The sequence below is a fragment of the Clytia hemisphaerica genome, unplaced genomic scaffold, assembly GCF_902728285.1.
Source record: "Clytia hemisphaerica strain Z4C2 unplaced genomic scaffold, Clytia hemisphaerica genome assembly, whole genome shotgun sequence".
Lineage (NCBI taxonomy): Eukaryota > Metazoa > Cnidaria > Hydrozoa > Leptothecata > Clytiidae > Clytia > Clytia hemisphaerica.
Window position 1 is genome coordinate 266,822 of NW_027104200.1, and position 17,193 is coordinate 284,014.

General features: G+C 34.0%; 2 protein-coding genes across 4 annotated transcripts; both read left to right on the forward strand.

Moving 5' to 3' along the window:
• Nucleotides 1–1,321: 1,321 nt before the first annotated feature.
• On the forward strand, nucleotides 1,322–2,377 carry LOC136815212 (cobalamin trafficking protein CblD-like). Its single transcript, XM_067071659.1, has one exon. It carries the CDS (start codon nucleotides 1,345–1,347, stop codon nucleotides 2,191–2,193), a length of 849 nt encoding a protein of 282 aa, XP_066927760.1. The 5' UTR covers nucleotides 1,322–1,344; the 3' UTR covers nucleotides 2,194–2,377.
• An 824-nt stretch (nucleotides 2,378–3,201) lies between these two features.
• On the forward strand, nucleotides 3,202–16,541 carry LOC136815213 (uncharacterized). 3 transcript variants are annotated; one of them, XM_067071661.1, is made up of 6 exons: nucleotides 3,202–3,289; nucleotides 3,474–3,548; nucleotides 3,895–3,952; nucleotides 4,490–4,622; nucleotides 14,237–14,716; nucleotides 15,060–16,541. In XM_067071661.1, the coding sequence occupies exons 5-6, from the start codon at nucleotides 14,329–14,331 to the stop codon at nucleotides 16,115–16,117; spliced, it is 1,446 nt and encodes a 481-aa protein (XP_066927762.1). In that variant the 5' UTR covers nucleotides 3,202–3,289; nucleotides 3,474–3,548; nucleotides 3,895–3,952; nucleotides 4,490–4,622; nucleotides 14,237–14,328; the 3' UTR covers nucleotides 16,118–16,541. The 3 variants fall into 3 exon arrangements, with proteins under 3 accessions (XP_066927762.1, XP_066927763.1, XP_066927761.1); XM_067071662.1 differs by lacking the exon at nucleotides 3,895–3,952 and having other exon boundaries at nucleotides 3,208–3,289; XM_067071660.1 differs by lacking the exons at nucleotides 3,202–3,289; nucleotides 3,474–3,548; nucleotides 3,895–3,952; nucleotides 4,490–4,622 and adding an exon at nucleotides 7,381–7,659.
• Nucleotides 16,542–17,193: the final 652 nt, after the last annotated feature.

The window sequence follows — 17,193 nt, forward strand, 5'->3', positions numbered from 1 at the left end:
TGGTTTGAAAGTCTCTTGACCACTAAAGCAAAGAAAATGTTCAAGAGAGTATGAATCAACCTCCTCGCTTCGACCGCCATCTTGTTTTGTTTTGAAAATTGTTTTTGAAAGAGCGCGGAATCAGAAAATATATCTTTTGTAGCCAGTACCCGACTTTAGCAACCTTTTCCCTCTCCAAACGGCAAAATTAAAAAGTGTGTTACTGGTTTTAAGCGCCGTTTCTACCAAAACGGACGGACAGATGGAAGGACGGACGGAAAGTTGCAAATGAAAGGCCCTATCGCTAGCGCTGGGCCAATTATTTTAATTTTCCAGATACCGCTGAAAAAGCCTTCGACTCATCTTGAAGTTGAAAAGGAATGATATCTATTTCGCGATTATCCTATTTAATAGTGGACATGTAAAATCTAAAAATAACTTCAGGCATGAGATAACATTTTGCGATTACGTTTCGCGATAACCAAAATTAGCACTAGTGGATGGCAGGCTTAACTCGCTGCATCTCTTTACAACGCTGCCACAACACGAAGGCGGAAAGATAATCTAGATTCTTGCAATATGCAAAGTAAAATTGGATGAACCTATCTTGAAGCTGAGGTATTTTTCATTATTAATGGTCAAATAAACTTGTCTGAAAACTTATCTCGCAATGAGCACCATAATGCCTAGAACTTAGTTAGAGAACTACAATTTGGTAAAAAATTCTAAATCCTCTATCCAACCAATTAAAAGGAGGATCCTCATCAAAGTGTGTGGAAATTTGGTTGGAACATTTTAAAAGTGCTTATCCAACCCGAAAACGATTCAATTTAGTTTGACCTAGCTAAGATGTATATATATGTTCCCCTTTCGGATTTGTTTTTTTTATACAATTTATTTTGATTGAGCATTTAGGTTGGTGCTGACTTGGTAATTCCAACTTTGTTTTGAAAGAAGTTTTATTTTCTGCTCCTTTATATTCATCAATAGATCAGTACCACAATACCTTAAGTGGATAAATTTTAGTGGGGATTAAATTTGGCGAATTTGGCCAAAACTCGCCAAATTAAATCCTCGCCAAAATTTCCAAATTTGGCAATTCGCCCTACCAAATTTAACAAAAAGAGAATTATGTGAAAAATCGCAACTTTTTAGTATATTTTTGAGTAATTGTCACACATTTCAATGTGACAAAATTTCGAATTCGCCAAATTAAATCCCTGCCAAAGTTTACGAAATTGGTCTATTGCCAAATTAAATCCCCCACCAAAAATTGTATTTAAAAGTCCACGCCAAAATTTATCCACTTAATGTAATTAAATCTATATTTTTTTATATATTTTTAGAGAATAAATAAAAAGAAAAATGGCAGCAAATAGATCCATCCGCAACATTTTTTATGCTCCAAACATGAGACACCTAGCAAAACAATTTTGCATCCATCAACGTTCAATGGCTACAATGACTTCAAGTAACCAAATCTCAAAATCATCAAAAGTTGGAATCTGGAATAATGACCCTTCATTTCCTATGCCTGGAAATATTGGTGTAGATTTGAACGCCCTTGATGCGTCCTCTGAGATTAAAGCCTCTACTTCATCACCACCTCCATACCAGAGTTTAGCATCTGCTTTTCTGGATCTGGAGGATGAGGCTATGCGTAAAAATCGCATTTTGAATCAATTTGTTAGTGAAAGTCTTGAAGATGGAGAAGAGGTTGACCTCAGTGAAGACAAAGCAACCACCTCTTATCTAGATCATAATGTTGAATGTAAAATTCAATCATGCCCTGATCATCTTATGAAGAGCTTTACAAGCTTATTTGATAGTTTTCCGGCAAATGAGCAGTTAACTGTTATTACGCTAAGCCAGAAAACAGAAAATGATATGACAACTTGGTCTGAAGAAGTTGAAAATGAAAGAGAAGAACTAACAGGTATTTTCATTGATAACGCCAAAGAAATTTGCTCCAAAATTAAAGAAAATGGTCATTGGGCTGATTTCATTGAACCAGCCTCTGGTCACGCATATTACAGTTCTCATCGTAATGAAACATTATTTGAAACGGATGACAGGCTTAATCAACTTGGTTTTGAAATTGAAGATCTTGGCTGTTGTAAAGTACTTTTGCATAATGAATGGAAAAGCAATGTTTTTGTTGGTATCATCTTCACCAATGCTCCTGCCGATAGCCATTTCTTTGGAAGTCTTTGAGTTAGAAACAAAATTTTGCATTTCTGTATAACCATGCATACTACATGATGGATATCAATTATTTTATATTTCAAATTTTAAGTTTGAACCACATACTTTGTATTTTATAAGTCAATTAATCTATTTTATAGAACCCTTTTAAAATGAAAATCTTTTGGGAGTTTATTATCGAAAAATCAATGAAGGTATATCTTATTAAATTACTAAACTGTCTACCCTACCTCTCGAAAAAAGATCCCCTTCGAAAGAAATTTGAGTGTTTTTTAACATACGGATAGAAACATTCTTTCAAGAAATAATAACTCTTTTATAGGAAAATAATTTAGACTTTTGTGATTTCCGAATCCTTCAGACATTGGATTGATTTTTAAAGGACATTTTAAAGGTGCCCTTACCCCTCATACATACCCAACTTATTACTTATTCCAGTAGAATTGGCGTTGTACATGAACCAAATAACAACCACCCACGAACTAGTAATATAAGAACAGTTGAAGTCTGTATGCAGACACTTTAGTTTTTGAGCATTTTCTCAGCACCCATTTATGCTATATCTTTTATCATTTAGATTATTCTATTTAGAAATATCTTTCCAACGGTGTATAACTGTCTAACGTAGCATGAATGGGTGCTAAGAAAAGGTCAAAAAACTAAAGTGTCCACATACTGTACTTTTGAGATAGACTTGTTCGTCCTTGTGCTCATAAATGTAAAGGAACCCCCTTTTTCGCCCTAATTAAGTGTTTTCCCAATGCCCTATCTTTCTACTAGCTATTCATCCTATTAGAGACTGCTATTTTGAATTCCAGCTTGTCGGGAATTTTTTTTTGTTTCAGTGAAATTTCAACTAATTTTACCGGCTATTACATTGAGTACCTCTGGACTTTCTCGGTCATTTGAAGACAAAAAGATTTTATTCTTAAAGTTTTCTCCACCTATTAAATATTCGCAACCAATCTATACCTATAAAATCTTTTGTTAGTTCTCAATTTTATCAAACTTCTTTTTTAAGTCTATAGATGGAAAATTTTATAAAAATGCTGAGTTACTGAACCATAAAATGAAAAGACATTAACCAAGATGGACAAAAGTAAAGGTAAGAAAAAGAAGAAAACTTATCTATTTCAGTAAACCTATTCGCTTTTATTGTACATGCATTTCCTACCTTGTGAAAACCGAAAACAAATCTAAAGGGGAATTCGTCTAAGTTAAATCTTTAATCAATTGTTGAGTTGAGTTGTGTATTTTCTTATTTCTATTTCAATTCTTATTCTTTTTAGGTGGTAGAGAAAGAACCGGATGAAAGACCGATGCATCTGATCAATGTACGAAAACGACCCCTTCTCACAGACCCGGTAGGATATTTTCATCCAGTGGGGTTAAAAATAACGGACTGAAACTCTGGAAAGGGGTGTATGAAAGGGAGCGCACCGATTAATACTTCCAAACCGACACCTACACACAGTTGGTTAATATCCTAGGAATTGCTTTAAAATTTCGCATCTTTCTATGTTATGATGTAATCAATATGCGGAATTACATTTATTCTTCCGGGGGAGTCGCCTTTAATTTCGCGAAAAAGCCACATCATCATTAGCTGAAATTTATGCTGATCTGTTTTAAATATTTTTCAATATACGATTTGATGTTGATTGATAATAAATACTTTCACTTTCCTTTACTTTTAATTTCTCTTGTTAGGGACCAATCAACTTGAGTTGATGACAATAAAAGCAACAATTACAAATAAACTAGAAAGGTATTTTTCTGAAATCCCATATTGAAAATTAATTCTTCCATCTTTAAGATTTTTGTTAATGTTTCTTCACATGCTAAGTAATTAATTCAGTTCTATCCAGTTTATAGTCATTTTTTCTTATATACAGCAGATAGTACAGATTCCTTTGGCGAAACTATTTTATGCAGCAACGACTTTTAGTATATAGATTTCATATGCCATAGACGGAAATTTCTCGTGCAATATGGAAATATTTTACTCGTCCTATATTCTTTATCCGTATATTAAACGGAAAAATTTCGGAAGTCATAAAATATTTCTCATATTGCAATCGAAGTTGTCTGATATGTTGTTCTAGACAAATTTCTCCTCAAGACTCTCGGATGACTTTGAATTGACGTCAATAATTTTTTGACGACATTGAAGATTACCTGTTTAGTCCATTGACGATTGCGTTGAGTATGAAACTAACTTAACTCGTTTTCTTAACTCAAAACTAATATTTCATCGTGAAACGTCTCTCTACAATAATAATTTTGGGTGTGTTCATTTCTACAGAATGGAACCTCGTGGATAGTACTACGCAATAAACCGAGAGGTTACAAAGAAAATATTGATATTGACTGTCAATATAATAATGAAAAATGATATCAAAAATAATGGAACGAAACAGCAAACAAACAAATTAAAGGTATTTCCGTTCATTTGAATCATTTTTCTTTCCTGTATTAAACCATTATGAGGTGTAATGACTTTCTCACATATTAGCCCCGCTATGGGCTAAAGGTATTTCCGGTACCCTTAATTACATAAGCATAATCTTTCCTCGCTCACAGACTTGTATATCCCTGTTATCGGCCTTTATCATCACGTCACGCAATCACGCCTCAAATGTTTGCCAAAGTCAGTCGTTCATGGTGTTTCAATAAAAATGGCTCGCTAAAAAAAATGATTGCTTTGGGAAATAGATATTATTATCTAGAGATATCGAAATCGAGATTGTCCTTGGGTTATGGCGCTCTAAATTAGCGATGTCGAGAGGCTATTTTATGTCAAACATGGCCCCAATAAAATTGACATAGGCTCACGTTTGAAAGATCTTCAAATTTAGAACGACATAGTGTCAAGAGTTAATTTGATCCAGTCCCGGAATGATAATTTTTTTTCTGGAAGAGCCTTATCTAGCTACTAACTTACGTATTGCCTATTTCCACCTATTCAACTATTACACTGAAACTCGGGAATCATTGAGACAATCCCGATCAGGTCATCGGGCTAACCGCTGAGAGTAACTATATTTTATAAATTGAAAAAGGCTAAAACAAAACCAAATTTCTAGTTTAAGTAACTGTTGTAAGGTTGGACAGATATTTTGATAAAATCGCGAGGACAGGCTGTCATCAGCATCAATTTGGCAAATTTTCAAACATCAAAAATATGCAAGTTATTTTAAAGCAATCCATCATCATTCCAAGAAAATGATTAACCATACTTCTTCAATTAAGTGATTGAATCAAAATAGTTTAGAGAACATTAAAAAACACACCACATTTTTACTATACTAATGCAGTTGCAATTTGTCATGTATTTATTTCGGTGTTGACGAGATGAGCTGTGGTGTGGGAGTGATTGTGAAAGTTTTATGTAAGATCTGTGGTAACAAACTTAAGCTGAAAGTTCACCTTTCTAAAGTGACATTCTGACTATTATGCGTTGTGAACGAGATGAAATGATCACAGGTGTCAGGTGTTGTGCAATGTTTACCTCATAACCTTCTATGATAGTATACCGTCGTTATTTCCGGTAAGATCCCACTTCCCGGACTGAACTTCCTCTGTCACTTTCCAGTGGAAAAAAAAAACCAAAACTCTGGCTAGTTGAAAAATGAACTTGGGAAAGTTAGCCAGTCTTCTAATTCAACACAAGGTTTATCATGTACATTTTAAAAACCCTTTAAAAAGTTTTTCAGCCGATTATCCTGGGGAAAACAGTAGAAATATTTTGGGAAAGTTGTGGAACTTTTTGTCCGGGAGGTAGGTTCTTTGTCCTGAAAGTGGAATCTTAACCGGAACGACGGTACAAACTTTATCGATCAATATTTGTATCTAACGTTGTCTTTTAAATGGGAAAAAAGGACAAAAAGACGCAAAAATCAATAAAAAAAGTTTCGGGTAAATGAAATTTACGATTTGAACATCTTTTTGTTAAATGCAACACACGAAGAACACATTTAGCCCTCTCATTTAAAAAAAGAAATTGGGGTCTTTTCTTATTTCTGATAAAACATCAAGGTGTCTCGCGATATTTTGAAACGATGACTGAATTATATGAAATCCTTTACATTGCGCTTATAGAGTTTCGTTTTCGCTAAAACAAAACTGACATATTCTTGAATGTTTCAACATTTGTAAATTAAAAACATAAGAATGAGCCACTTGATCTTTTGTGATTGTTCCTATAATAAAATACTAATGGATACTTCAAATATCAAATTTTCTAAAGAAATGTGATTTGGGTATTGCTTTGTTTTTGCCAGGTAGTCGATGTGTTAGGGGATTCCGTTTCTTGGTTACTATAAATGTGTCTTTGTGGCGAATCTTGACTTTTTCTTGTCTTGTCTTTGAGTTCTTATAAAATAGTGTTCTTATAAAAAATCATTCCACTAAAAATCGAAAACTAACATGTCATCTTATTTTCAAAAGACAAATGACGTAAAAAACAACACATGAATTCGTTTTTGTAAGGGTGAGTCTAAACTTTTTCTTCTCTTTCAGTTCCTATAGAGTAGTATTCTTATTAAAAACACATTTAAGACATTCTTTTTATACCGAGAGGAGGTGCGCCACTTATGCTGACAAAGCAGAATAAAGAAAAGAATTTTTCAAAGTTTGTGCTCGCGCGGAGAAAGGGTTCCAAATTTCATCACCCAACCGTCACCGGTTGCCGGGGAACGGGCCGTGCAAGGTACGGCGCGGGACATTCCCGCACGGACAATTGCCGGTCCGTACGGTGTTTTCGGCGCGAGAGGGATATAAAGTTGGCCTTTCTTTAGTTTAGAAACATGCTTAGTAAGTAAATGTTTGGAGATACGTTAAATGTTGTCCTTGAACAAAAAAATTGAAAAATAATATGTCATTTCATTTTCAAAAGACGGATCACGTAAAAAAAACAACACAAAAACAAAAATTGTTGAACACAAAGAGTAGCTAGGCAGTAAGGTAGTAAAGCGACTTTGTCTGTTGTCTATCTATCATTGTTCGAAACTACCTCAATGATTTCCTGTGACTAATTACCTTACTAATTGCCTCTTTAACGATTCCCGCTTTCTACTCGACTATCCACTTCTTTTTATTATTATTTTTCACTTAATACACATAAGAACAATAACAACAACTATAAAATAGACTACATCTCCATCATATACAATTTAACTATTTGCTATTTGAAAGATTTACCACTGGCTATCACCAATACTTGATCTTTCCAATTTCGATGCACCTTCAATAAATTTGTTACTTTTATTTTTATGGATATTTAGTGACTTTCACTTTAAAGTAAAGTGGTTGTTACATATTTATTAAATGGACTGTTAAAGACAATTTGCTGACTCGACAAAATGTGTTGCAGTAATGGAATAACTACAGCGAAGAATTGTTGGTTGTTTTTCATTGTTTTCTTCGTGGCGTTTTGTCTTGGAAATCATGGAAGATGCAACGCCCTTATCAAAGGTATGAAATGGTTTTATTTTAGAAGCTGCTAGAATTGTTTATGTGGAGGCGCTGTTACTGTATTTTCAGTTAAGATCCTATTATCAAATCCAAACCTCGAAATCAATAGCTTCTATCTGCACGTTCTTTGGATGTATAAATATCTGCATCGTTGAGGGGGCCATTGTATTATTTTTCGTCCCGTATATGATTACCGAAGAAAGAGTCAATGAAATGAATTCATTTTTCACAACCTTACTAAACTTTATAGGTCACGATTTTGAAGCAGTCCCTTACTCGTAATAAGTTAACTTAAACTTAATAGGTTATAATGTGACAATTCTTAGACTTTTCATGGAGCCTGGTAGCGAGAGGTGGAGACTTTCCGTGTTGTTTACTGATTTTATTTCATTTTATTGGATTGATGAAAAAAAGCTGAAAATTTCAATTCCACTGTGTAAAACAATAAGGAACTTATTTGCTGTACGCAGGTTTTATTGATTCCCACTGGTATCTCAGCCAGTGGTTAATTAATGACCGCTAATAAATCAACACCGTCACTTTGGAATCTTATTAGGTCGATGTCTTGTTTACAAGATAAGTCTTGTATTCATTAAGATGACAAGTCTCCTTAAATATTCTTTATTTGAAAGTATTACTGGGTTAACGATAGTTTACAAATTTAATTTCAAATGTTAATACTTTTAGATACACATGGGTAGTGTATTTTAGAAGCCTTTTTTTGCAAGGTTATTAGGAATGAAAATCTTAAAATAAAACCTAATTAAAATTGATTCTGAAGTTTTGGATATACTTTTAGCTTTCTTCTCAATCTAATAAAATCTTACTAAAAAAAGTTTGTATCAAAAGTATTAATTTAAATGAGTTTATAATTTGATGAGTTTTTACAATCTTTTAAAATCCTTTAAAAAGTAACCGTTGGCAATGATTTGTAGGTCTACTATAAAATATGTTTTTTTCTATAATGAGTATATAATCTTTATAAGGAAGTTGGGAACGGTAATTCGGTTACATGCAGACTCCATTGAAAAGCAATTTTCAATAATGTTCTTTAGTGATTGAACGTGCGCTGATTTTCTTTAGAAAAACCGGGAAATGTATTACTTAATTCGGATTAAATTAGATTAATTCTACAATCAAGTTCCGTCATTTTTTAAAGTGACCTTATTATTGTTTTTCATTTTGTTCTAAATTCAGCGAAATTCGCATTAATTTGATAAAGCCAAATGAACGAAAATTTACTTGAAATACCATAAGAATGTTCACAACGTTCATATAACGTTAGATGAATGTTGAAGCAACACTGTGTACCCGGTGGGTTGCCTTGCAAATTTTATTTCCGTCAGCGGACGTAGACCTGAATTACTGGCCGAAGACTAGCGGGCACCTCACTATAAACTGGGGTTTTTTTATCTTGTTTCTCAATGAGTTCCATACTTTATGACGACTTTTGGAGTGACGTCAAAAAATCGAATGCTTGGAGCCCTAAAACCTGGGCTCAAAACATTCGAAAAAGTAACAAAGTGGAATTTTTGATGTCGAAAATTCTCCTTTTTTCGAATAATAAAACAAAAGTAATGGAAAGTAGTCGTCAATATTACATGAAAAAGTTACAAATGTTAATCAATATAATTTTCAAATTTATGTATAAGGGATGTTTTATGCTACCCACGCGCTAAATGGACATAGCACGTATTTTTCGTTCTGTTTGTCAATTACATTTGATATTATATAATTATTATTGGGGAGAATGGAGTATAAAGTTTCCTTCCTCTGAAGTAAAAGTTTTCAACATTATTGTAACATTGTCAGGAAATTTGAAAAGCCCTTTTTTTGGGTCGATTATGTCTTATTAAAACTTTGTTTTATGGGTTTTAAACTATGTCTTCTAGTGCAAATAGCATTGATTTTAAATTGACGAAGGACCAAAATCGACTATTTTTGTATGATTTTCTAAAGCATATAATTCAAATTATCTATATGTTCTTTTTTCCATGAAACAACCACGTGGTCATATACCTTGGTCGTCTTTTTGCGGAAAGCACTTAAGAGTTTTCAATTTGTAAAAAATCATTTGGTAGGCCTACGGTATATCCGTATAAATCTTAACTTGCTTGACCGAAAACTCTAGCCTCGTTTTTGCTTGTTAGTAACCCTTAATTAGCTAGGAGCCAGCGAATTTCAAAAGTATTGCTTTTTTAACATACTGGTATTAAATATTGCAATTGGCATTTTTTCGCTAATTGCCATCATTTTCCGACAATTAGACTTATTAATTCAGAACTTCATTTCGCTTGCAGTTAACGAATGAAAAACTTTCTTCGTTTTAAATTGATTAGAGGTTAGATGTCATTTTGGCCACCCCATACCCTCCCAGTAATCTTCAAAAAAGGCGTTTTATTTTCGCTGCAATAATGCTTGTCTCAAGAGAATACAGTAACTTAGTAATGATAAAATAGCTTCATTAATGACGTGTATATGTACGACTCCAAGCTCAATTTCTCTTTTCTGAAAATGAAAATATCTCAAGATTTCATAATTTTTCTTATGCTAGGCCTTCTAGAAGTTCAATTCATTCCAGAAAAAAAAATTGGAGGTTTTCATCTGTGTTTTTCAGGACTTTATCACTACTTTTTACTTTAAGAAGTCCAGCCAGCGCCTTATATAACAAGAACGCTTTAAAAAAGGCTTGAAAAATGATCTGGCAAAGTTAAATACAAAGTGCTCAAGACGATGTTTGCTTATGAAGTAATACGCAATCTAGCACGTTCAAATACTATTTCCTTCAATTAGTGGGCGCTCTTAAAACCGCAGTATGTACAGTTCAAAAAGGGCTGGCCGTCTAAGTCTTTGATTGTCATTCTCTTTGACCTCATTTTTACTTTTTCTTTGGAAGCAGAGCAGTGACTTTGCATTGATAACGGAACTTCAGAAATTTGGCAAAAGAACTAACGAGACCGTCATACAAAAAAAGTGTTAAAAAGATGACGGTTATGCGAAAACCGTATGCCGGATCTTTAAATGACTTATTAATGACGGCAACAAGTGAAAAAGACGATAACGACGACGTCATTTTTCATTCGTCATTAAGTGTGCACTGATATATTGTGTCGGTATTTATATAATGTTTTTTTGTTATTGTTTTTCTTAAAATTCTTTCTTTTTATAAGAAATAGAAGAATATGTTCTTCGCCTACTCAGGGACTCTATCTATCTACGTAATACATTTTCCATTCGTCTCATTAAGCTAAGGATTTTTGACCTTGCATATGAAATATGTAAGGTCGACTATTTAGTTGAAAAAGGGACAATCTCAAAGTTTAAGGTTAGCAAATATGTTAGTTTTTCAGACATTATTTTTGACATTTGGCCTTTTGATGTTAGTAGGTTGATATTTTATTGTTTTCATTTCCCGACATGCATACCTCGGGAAGACTTATATTGCATAATAAAGCTATCATTCTTCATTCCATTATTTTGAGAAATCTTAGAAAATAATTTTTATATAGACTTAAGGAAGGATCGTGTAGGAATGATATATTTTCCAATGTGCATCCTGGATTCCATTGAATACAAGTTTCTATTTTTGATATCGGATCGTTAACTTGTGTCCACCTAAACCTGATAATTACTGACACTCAAACAATAGCTAGGGCTGAATAAGAAAAAAATTAATCTCCGTCCAGATTCTGATTACTCTGCGTTGGCACGTATGCATCCTAAAGGCAATGGCTCCGTAAGAGCCATTTAAAATTTTTTAAAGTTTCTGCCCCCAAAGTAAGAACGTTTTTTTATCCGATAATTTTGTAAGAATCCATTGAATGACTGGATTTTAAAAACAAACATAAAAATCGTCAATTTATTTTTTGATGTCATGCACAATATCCGCAATTATTTAAGATATGCACCATTTTTGTCTCACAAGGGCCAAAAGTGACCAAAATTTGAACTTGTCATACATCTGAGATGAGAAACGGATGTAAAATCGTACTTTTCTTAGATTTCATTTTAGTCTTTCAGCATTCTTTTTAAGGAGATCAAATTAACATGAATTCGAATCACCATTATGGAGTAAAATTAATTGGCGTTGCTAGATTTGCGGTCTACTAAGCTGAAAGCTTTTCGCCACCGTTTGCCAAACACGTGTTTTCTTTCAGTAAAAATTTGATTTATTATTTTGAAATTACGCACCACGAAATTATTTTCTGCCAATGACGTTATTGGGGTGAAAACGTTTTAATTGAAAATTCTTACGTGGGATATTATTTCGAAATTTAGCTTTCATCGCAAAAAATATGGAAAGGGACGTTTTTAAAGCATACAATCTTCACATTTACTTTTAATTTAAATCCATGCCTTTGGTTTATAAGTAAGAAAATAAACCAGTCAAGGGCTTAGCGAATGTTCTCTTTTCGATTTCTGTCAGCCTACATGTAGGAGAGGGTTTTACAGCCAACTTTCTACCCACTTTTAATTCACAATGAGAATAGACAGGGCCAGAGCTTTAGATGGCGGCCCTTTTGCTTGGTTAATGAGAATTAATCAGCCAACTTTTTTGAGTTTCTCGCTTAAAAGGTTCCATCAACAACCTTGCTCATGACAACCTGGATACTCTACGCTTATGCTACGGACGCTAATATTGACAAAAACAAAGTTATAAATCAAAAACTTAATTGCGGAGAGTTCTTGGTTTAAAGTCGAAGCCACAAGTTTGTACCTCAAAGAGACATGATTTAATTGCGTTAAATTGCTTCTAATTAAGCTGCGGCTTTTGATAATTCATTTTTCGTATTGCGATTTTTCATTAAAAGGTCATTTACTTTATGGGTCGCTTTTCTCTCATGTTCTGTCACTTCAAAAGATCTTCTGTAGCCGACCTCTGACTTGATTTATTGCCCAAAAGAAAACACAATCGACCCAGTTGACACACACAACGTTTTGCTAATGTTCATCTAACGTTCGTGCAATGTAAGCTGGAAGAATTCTTATGACTGTTTAGGTCATATTTATTTTGACTTTTAAGCCTAAAAAAGCTCTTAAAATTTTCTTAATTCCACAATTTTGTGGGAGTTTTTATGCAATTACCTTGAGAAATTGGGTTTTTTAGAGCCCATAGAACCTTGAAATGTTCTTAACTTATCGAAGTTTCATATTCTTATCAAAAATGTTTAGTAGCCAAGCCTAACTTTCTAGTTCTTGAAAAAGAAAGAGTGGAATTTAGGTAAAAAATGACGGCACAAACACACACTTTTGAGGAAGTTACCCTGACTTCTGGCAGCTCCTGGATCGGGTAATAAATTACTTTGTAGGAAGGCTCCTACCTTTTAAATGCATATGTCATTTTCGGGTTTGATTTATAAATATCCTGTCTGTTTTTAGTTAATGACAAAGGCTCAATTATTAACAGGGTCCCTTCATCACCGCTCATTAAGTTGTTGCCATATTGAAATAACTCGACATTGATTGATATGGAAATATTTCCCGAATTTTTGAATATTTGATTTATAATGACTTCAATCGCTTTCCAATTAAGAATATCAGAGTATCTGGTTAACGCTTCTCTGCGACTGATACATTTGTAAACCTAAACGACATCTTTTTTTAATAATATTTAGGCTGTTGTTTTTCTGCAAAGACCTCTGTCAGCTAATTCTTGAAAAGGCCTGAAAATACGATTCTAATATACAATATAATTGATCGGGCTTAGATCCAACATGAGAATTCCATTTTTGTTATCCTTAAAAAGGTTGTTTTTCTGCAGAGAGCTGGATCAGGCTTTTAATGAAAGATACTCAACCAATATATATCATCCATTTAAGACATTTAAGATAACATTTCAAAACAAACTTGAATAGTTGAATTTGAAATCTGAAAATAGCATATGAAGTGCGTATACATTAATTAAACCTATTTTGAACTTATGAGCATTTTTACAGAATCTTTTTTTCAAAGCAGACGTTTTGTTTGTATTAGGGAGATTTAAAGCTCAATTTCCCGTCTATTGTAGGCTTAAAAACTTATTTAAGCCTCTACTCTGCCTTTTACAAATTACTTTAAAGGCACTTTACTGTCTGTTATTAACTAACTATTTTTTTGAAGATATTCTGGATGATAATCCTATTTTAACCCGATTGTGTATCTCCGTTCCCTTCTCAATAGTCAAACAGTTAACTCTCGCTAATTCGAAATCGAACGGGTTTCCAAATCTGTTCGAATAACAGAGGTATTCGAATTATAGAGGGTATTTTACAAGGGTTTCTCATTTGACAGGAACTAAGAATTAGTTCGAATTATTGAGAGATTTGACAAATAGAATTTCGAATTAGCGAGAGCATGTCTCGTGTGTCGTCTTTGTAATTTCAAGCTGATGTAGGTTTCTCGTTGAGAATTATAAAAGATTGAGAATTTTAAAAGATTTCTATCATCATGCTATAAAAACTTTTAGATTAATTATACACTATTCGTTAACCTAACCTCCTCCCTGAACTTTCTTGACTCTGATATGACCCAATATAATAATTCAACGTAGAATTCAAATTTTCGTTTTCAATATTAATTTCTGTTTCATTTTTTCTAGTTGATGTCTCCTTGAAACTTTACCAATGCGATTCCAAGTGTGTCCAAGAAGATGGTCAACCATGTCCATCAAGCATCAAAATTGCAGACCAGATGGAAAACTTAACCGAACCGGGTGTTCAATTCATTGTTTTTGATTACTATAGTGGAAGAATAGTATATAAAGTGACATTCAATTTCTTATCCAATACATTTAGGCGTGATCGTTTAAAACAGTTCTTTAACGCCTTACCAATGAATGCTGTTGTTTTAATAACCGTCAATAAGAAATGCGAAGCAAAGATCGACCAATGGTATGATTTCTTATTACAACATTCGAATCTGGTTTTATTGAATATCGATTCTAACGAACCAGAAGTGTTGATCACGTGTCAGGGACAATGTAAACGGGGCATTATTTCGACATCGCATGCACCGATTTATCGTTATAAAAGTGACGCACACCAAGGCGCGATACAAGAAGACTATCAACTAGTTTTAGGTAAGCCGACTCCTTATTTCCCTAATTTTATGGCTGACTACATTCAACTTGGAGATATAAAAGGCAAGCAGGGGGATTAATCCCTTAATAGCCCTGTTTTTCTTTAATCACCCTAGTAAAAAAGTTTTTTGACCGGAAAAATATCGTTCAAAAACAACATTGAAACTAAGAAAAAGACATTATGAAAAAAAGAAAACTTTAGCTTTTAAGGCTGTTTAAGGCCTTAATAATAAATCGAGGGATAATATTTTTTCGGGTGATTTTGAGATAAATAGTCCCTCATTTCATTGGATTTATTTTTTGGTTGTAGATTTTATCAAAATTCTTCTTTCATTTTCTCTAGATAACGATAGTGGTAATTTCAAGACACACAAACAAGAAGGGGGTACGACTGATGACCAAAAGATTTTCGTTATTGTTCTCGTAGTTTCAATCACAGGTGTTTTTATTATTTTCATTGCTGTCATCTCATTGGTCTATTGTTGTAAAAGGAAAATGGCAGCCAAGAAGCGAGAAGAAGATGAAAGATTATCAAACCGAAAACGATTGAATTGGAAAATCGATAATTGGTTTCGACAACGCGAGATTGAAGGGATAAATCGTAAAATTGCGAAAGTGAACTCGTTAAGTGGAGATACAACTTTAACTCGTAGTCTCAAAGAATCGGTGCGGGATCGGAATCCATATCACCAAGGCGACTTTGTACGAACCTCCATTTCAACACCATCCGTCGTTGATTTTCGGAATCACGATTTTGCATACGAAAATATTTTTGATCCCGATGAGATATCGCTATCAACTCGTTTTACGACGTTATCACGAGTTTATCCAGATAATATAAGTAATATTGCTACCATAGCAACACCATATGATGCACAGGACCGATGGTTGTCGCCTTTCGATGTAAACAGATATTCGGCGAGACGAGAATCGTCGGATCAATTTTCAACGCTGACGAGTAGCGACTTTTCGAGCGTCTCGCAACACAATACAATCGATCGTTTTTACGTCCGAGAGCACCAAACCTTACCACGTGGGCTTCAATGGTTGTCGCCAGGCACTCGCCGACAAATATTTTTCTCGGCAGCCGACGCAGAAACGAAAAACGAAAATGGAAGATTGTCGGTAAACGAGGATAATCGTTTTTCTGATTATTATCGTCATGATGTCGATGGTCATTTACATAAAACGCCAATGAACGGGAAAGATTTCACGCCGCCGGCTTACGTAGCTCGAAATTCCCGGAAGACGTCGTCGAATTCCGACGACGGTGAATTGTCGGACTCTGGTAATTATTCGGACCCAAGAGAATTGGATTCTAGCACGCTTTCGTTGTTCAAAGATGAATTGCTGAAACGAAACTCGAACGCCTCTTTTTATGAGATCGCAACAAAAGTTTAAAATCGAAAAAAATAAAAATGAGTTTGGGCATTGGAGAAATGCTGGAAGGCGAGAAGAAGCCACTATTGAAAAATTGAAAAATTGAAATAAAGACGCTTGCCTAATTACAATAGAGCAAATAACCCTCAACTTGATCAAACTTGATGAAGACTGAAAACTCCTTTACAAAGGATCGGGACGGAGGCACATTCATTCACCAAGTGAGTTACATCACCCAGTGGAAATCGAACCCCAACCTCCTTGACGGCAGTCAAAAGATTTATAAAGACTACACTACTGTGTTCAAAATTCATGCTCTTGTGAGCGTACATAACCTTTTAGTTAGTGGATAAAAGTTATAAACATTTATCTACCGATTGAAATTTTCTATACTACAGTGGACTCTAGCCTGTACCACCCCGCCGCCACGGGCCTTTTTTATATTTCGAATAAAACTTGTCGTAGTCAGCGAAGAAGAGTCTGGTACATGCTAAGTGGACTCACGCTAGTTCGAACTTCTATTATTCGAATCTTTCTATAATTCGAACTAATTCTCAGTCCCCGTCAAAGAAAAACCCTCGTAAAATGCTTTCTACAATTCGAATCTTTCCTTAAATCGAGCAAAACAAGACATCGAGTTATAGCAAAAGTTAACTGTATTGAATTTAAAGTATAAGCTTTATTTTATAAGCTTTGTAATTAACAAAAATAATAATATTGTATATTTTTTGTGTGTAATTCAATCCCATATTTATATTGTCAGATTGTTAAAATAATTTGTGTTATTTTTCCTGCCAAAAATTAATACGACCCCTTAAACTGATCTATTTTGGTGGAAATTTTAATTCGCATGCATCATCATCCAACTTTAATAATTTCTTTTACCTCTGTAACTTTCACACTAGGCGTCAAATAAATTCCTTAGAAATTTCGTCAGAAAAAACTTGAAAAATTCCTGGGCATCTAAAACTTAGTTCAATTGACCCTATCAGATCATAGTCAGTATTGATAACAATCTGGATAAGAAATCCTCTTGTATCTTTCTACTATTTAGATATCTCTACTTCTTCTTTCCCCATGGAAGAGTTGACAGAGGT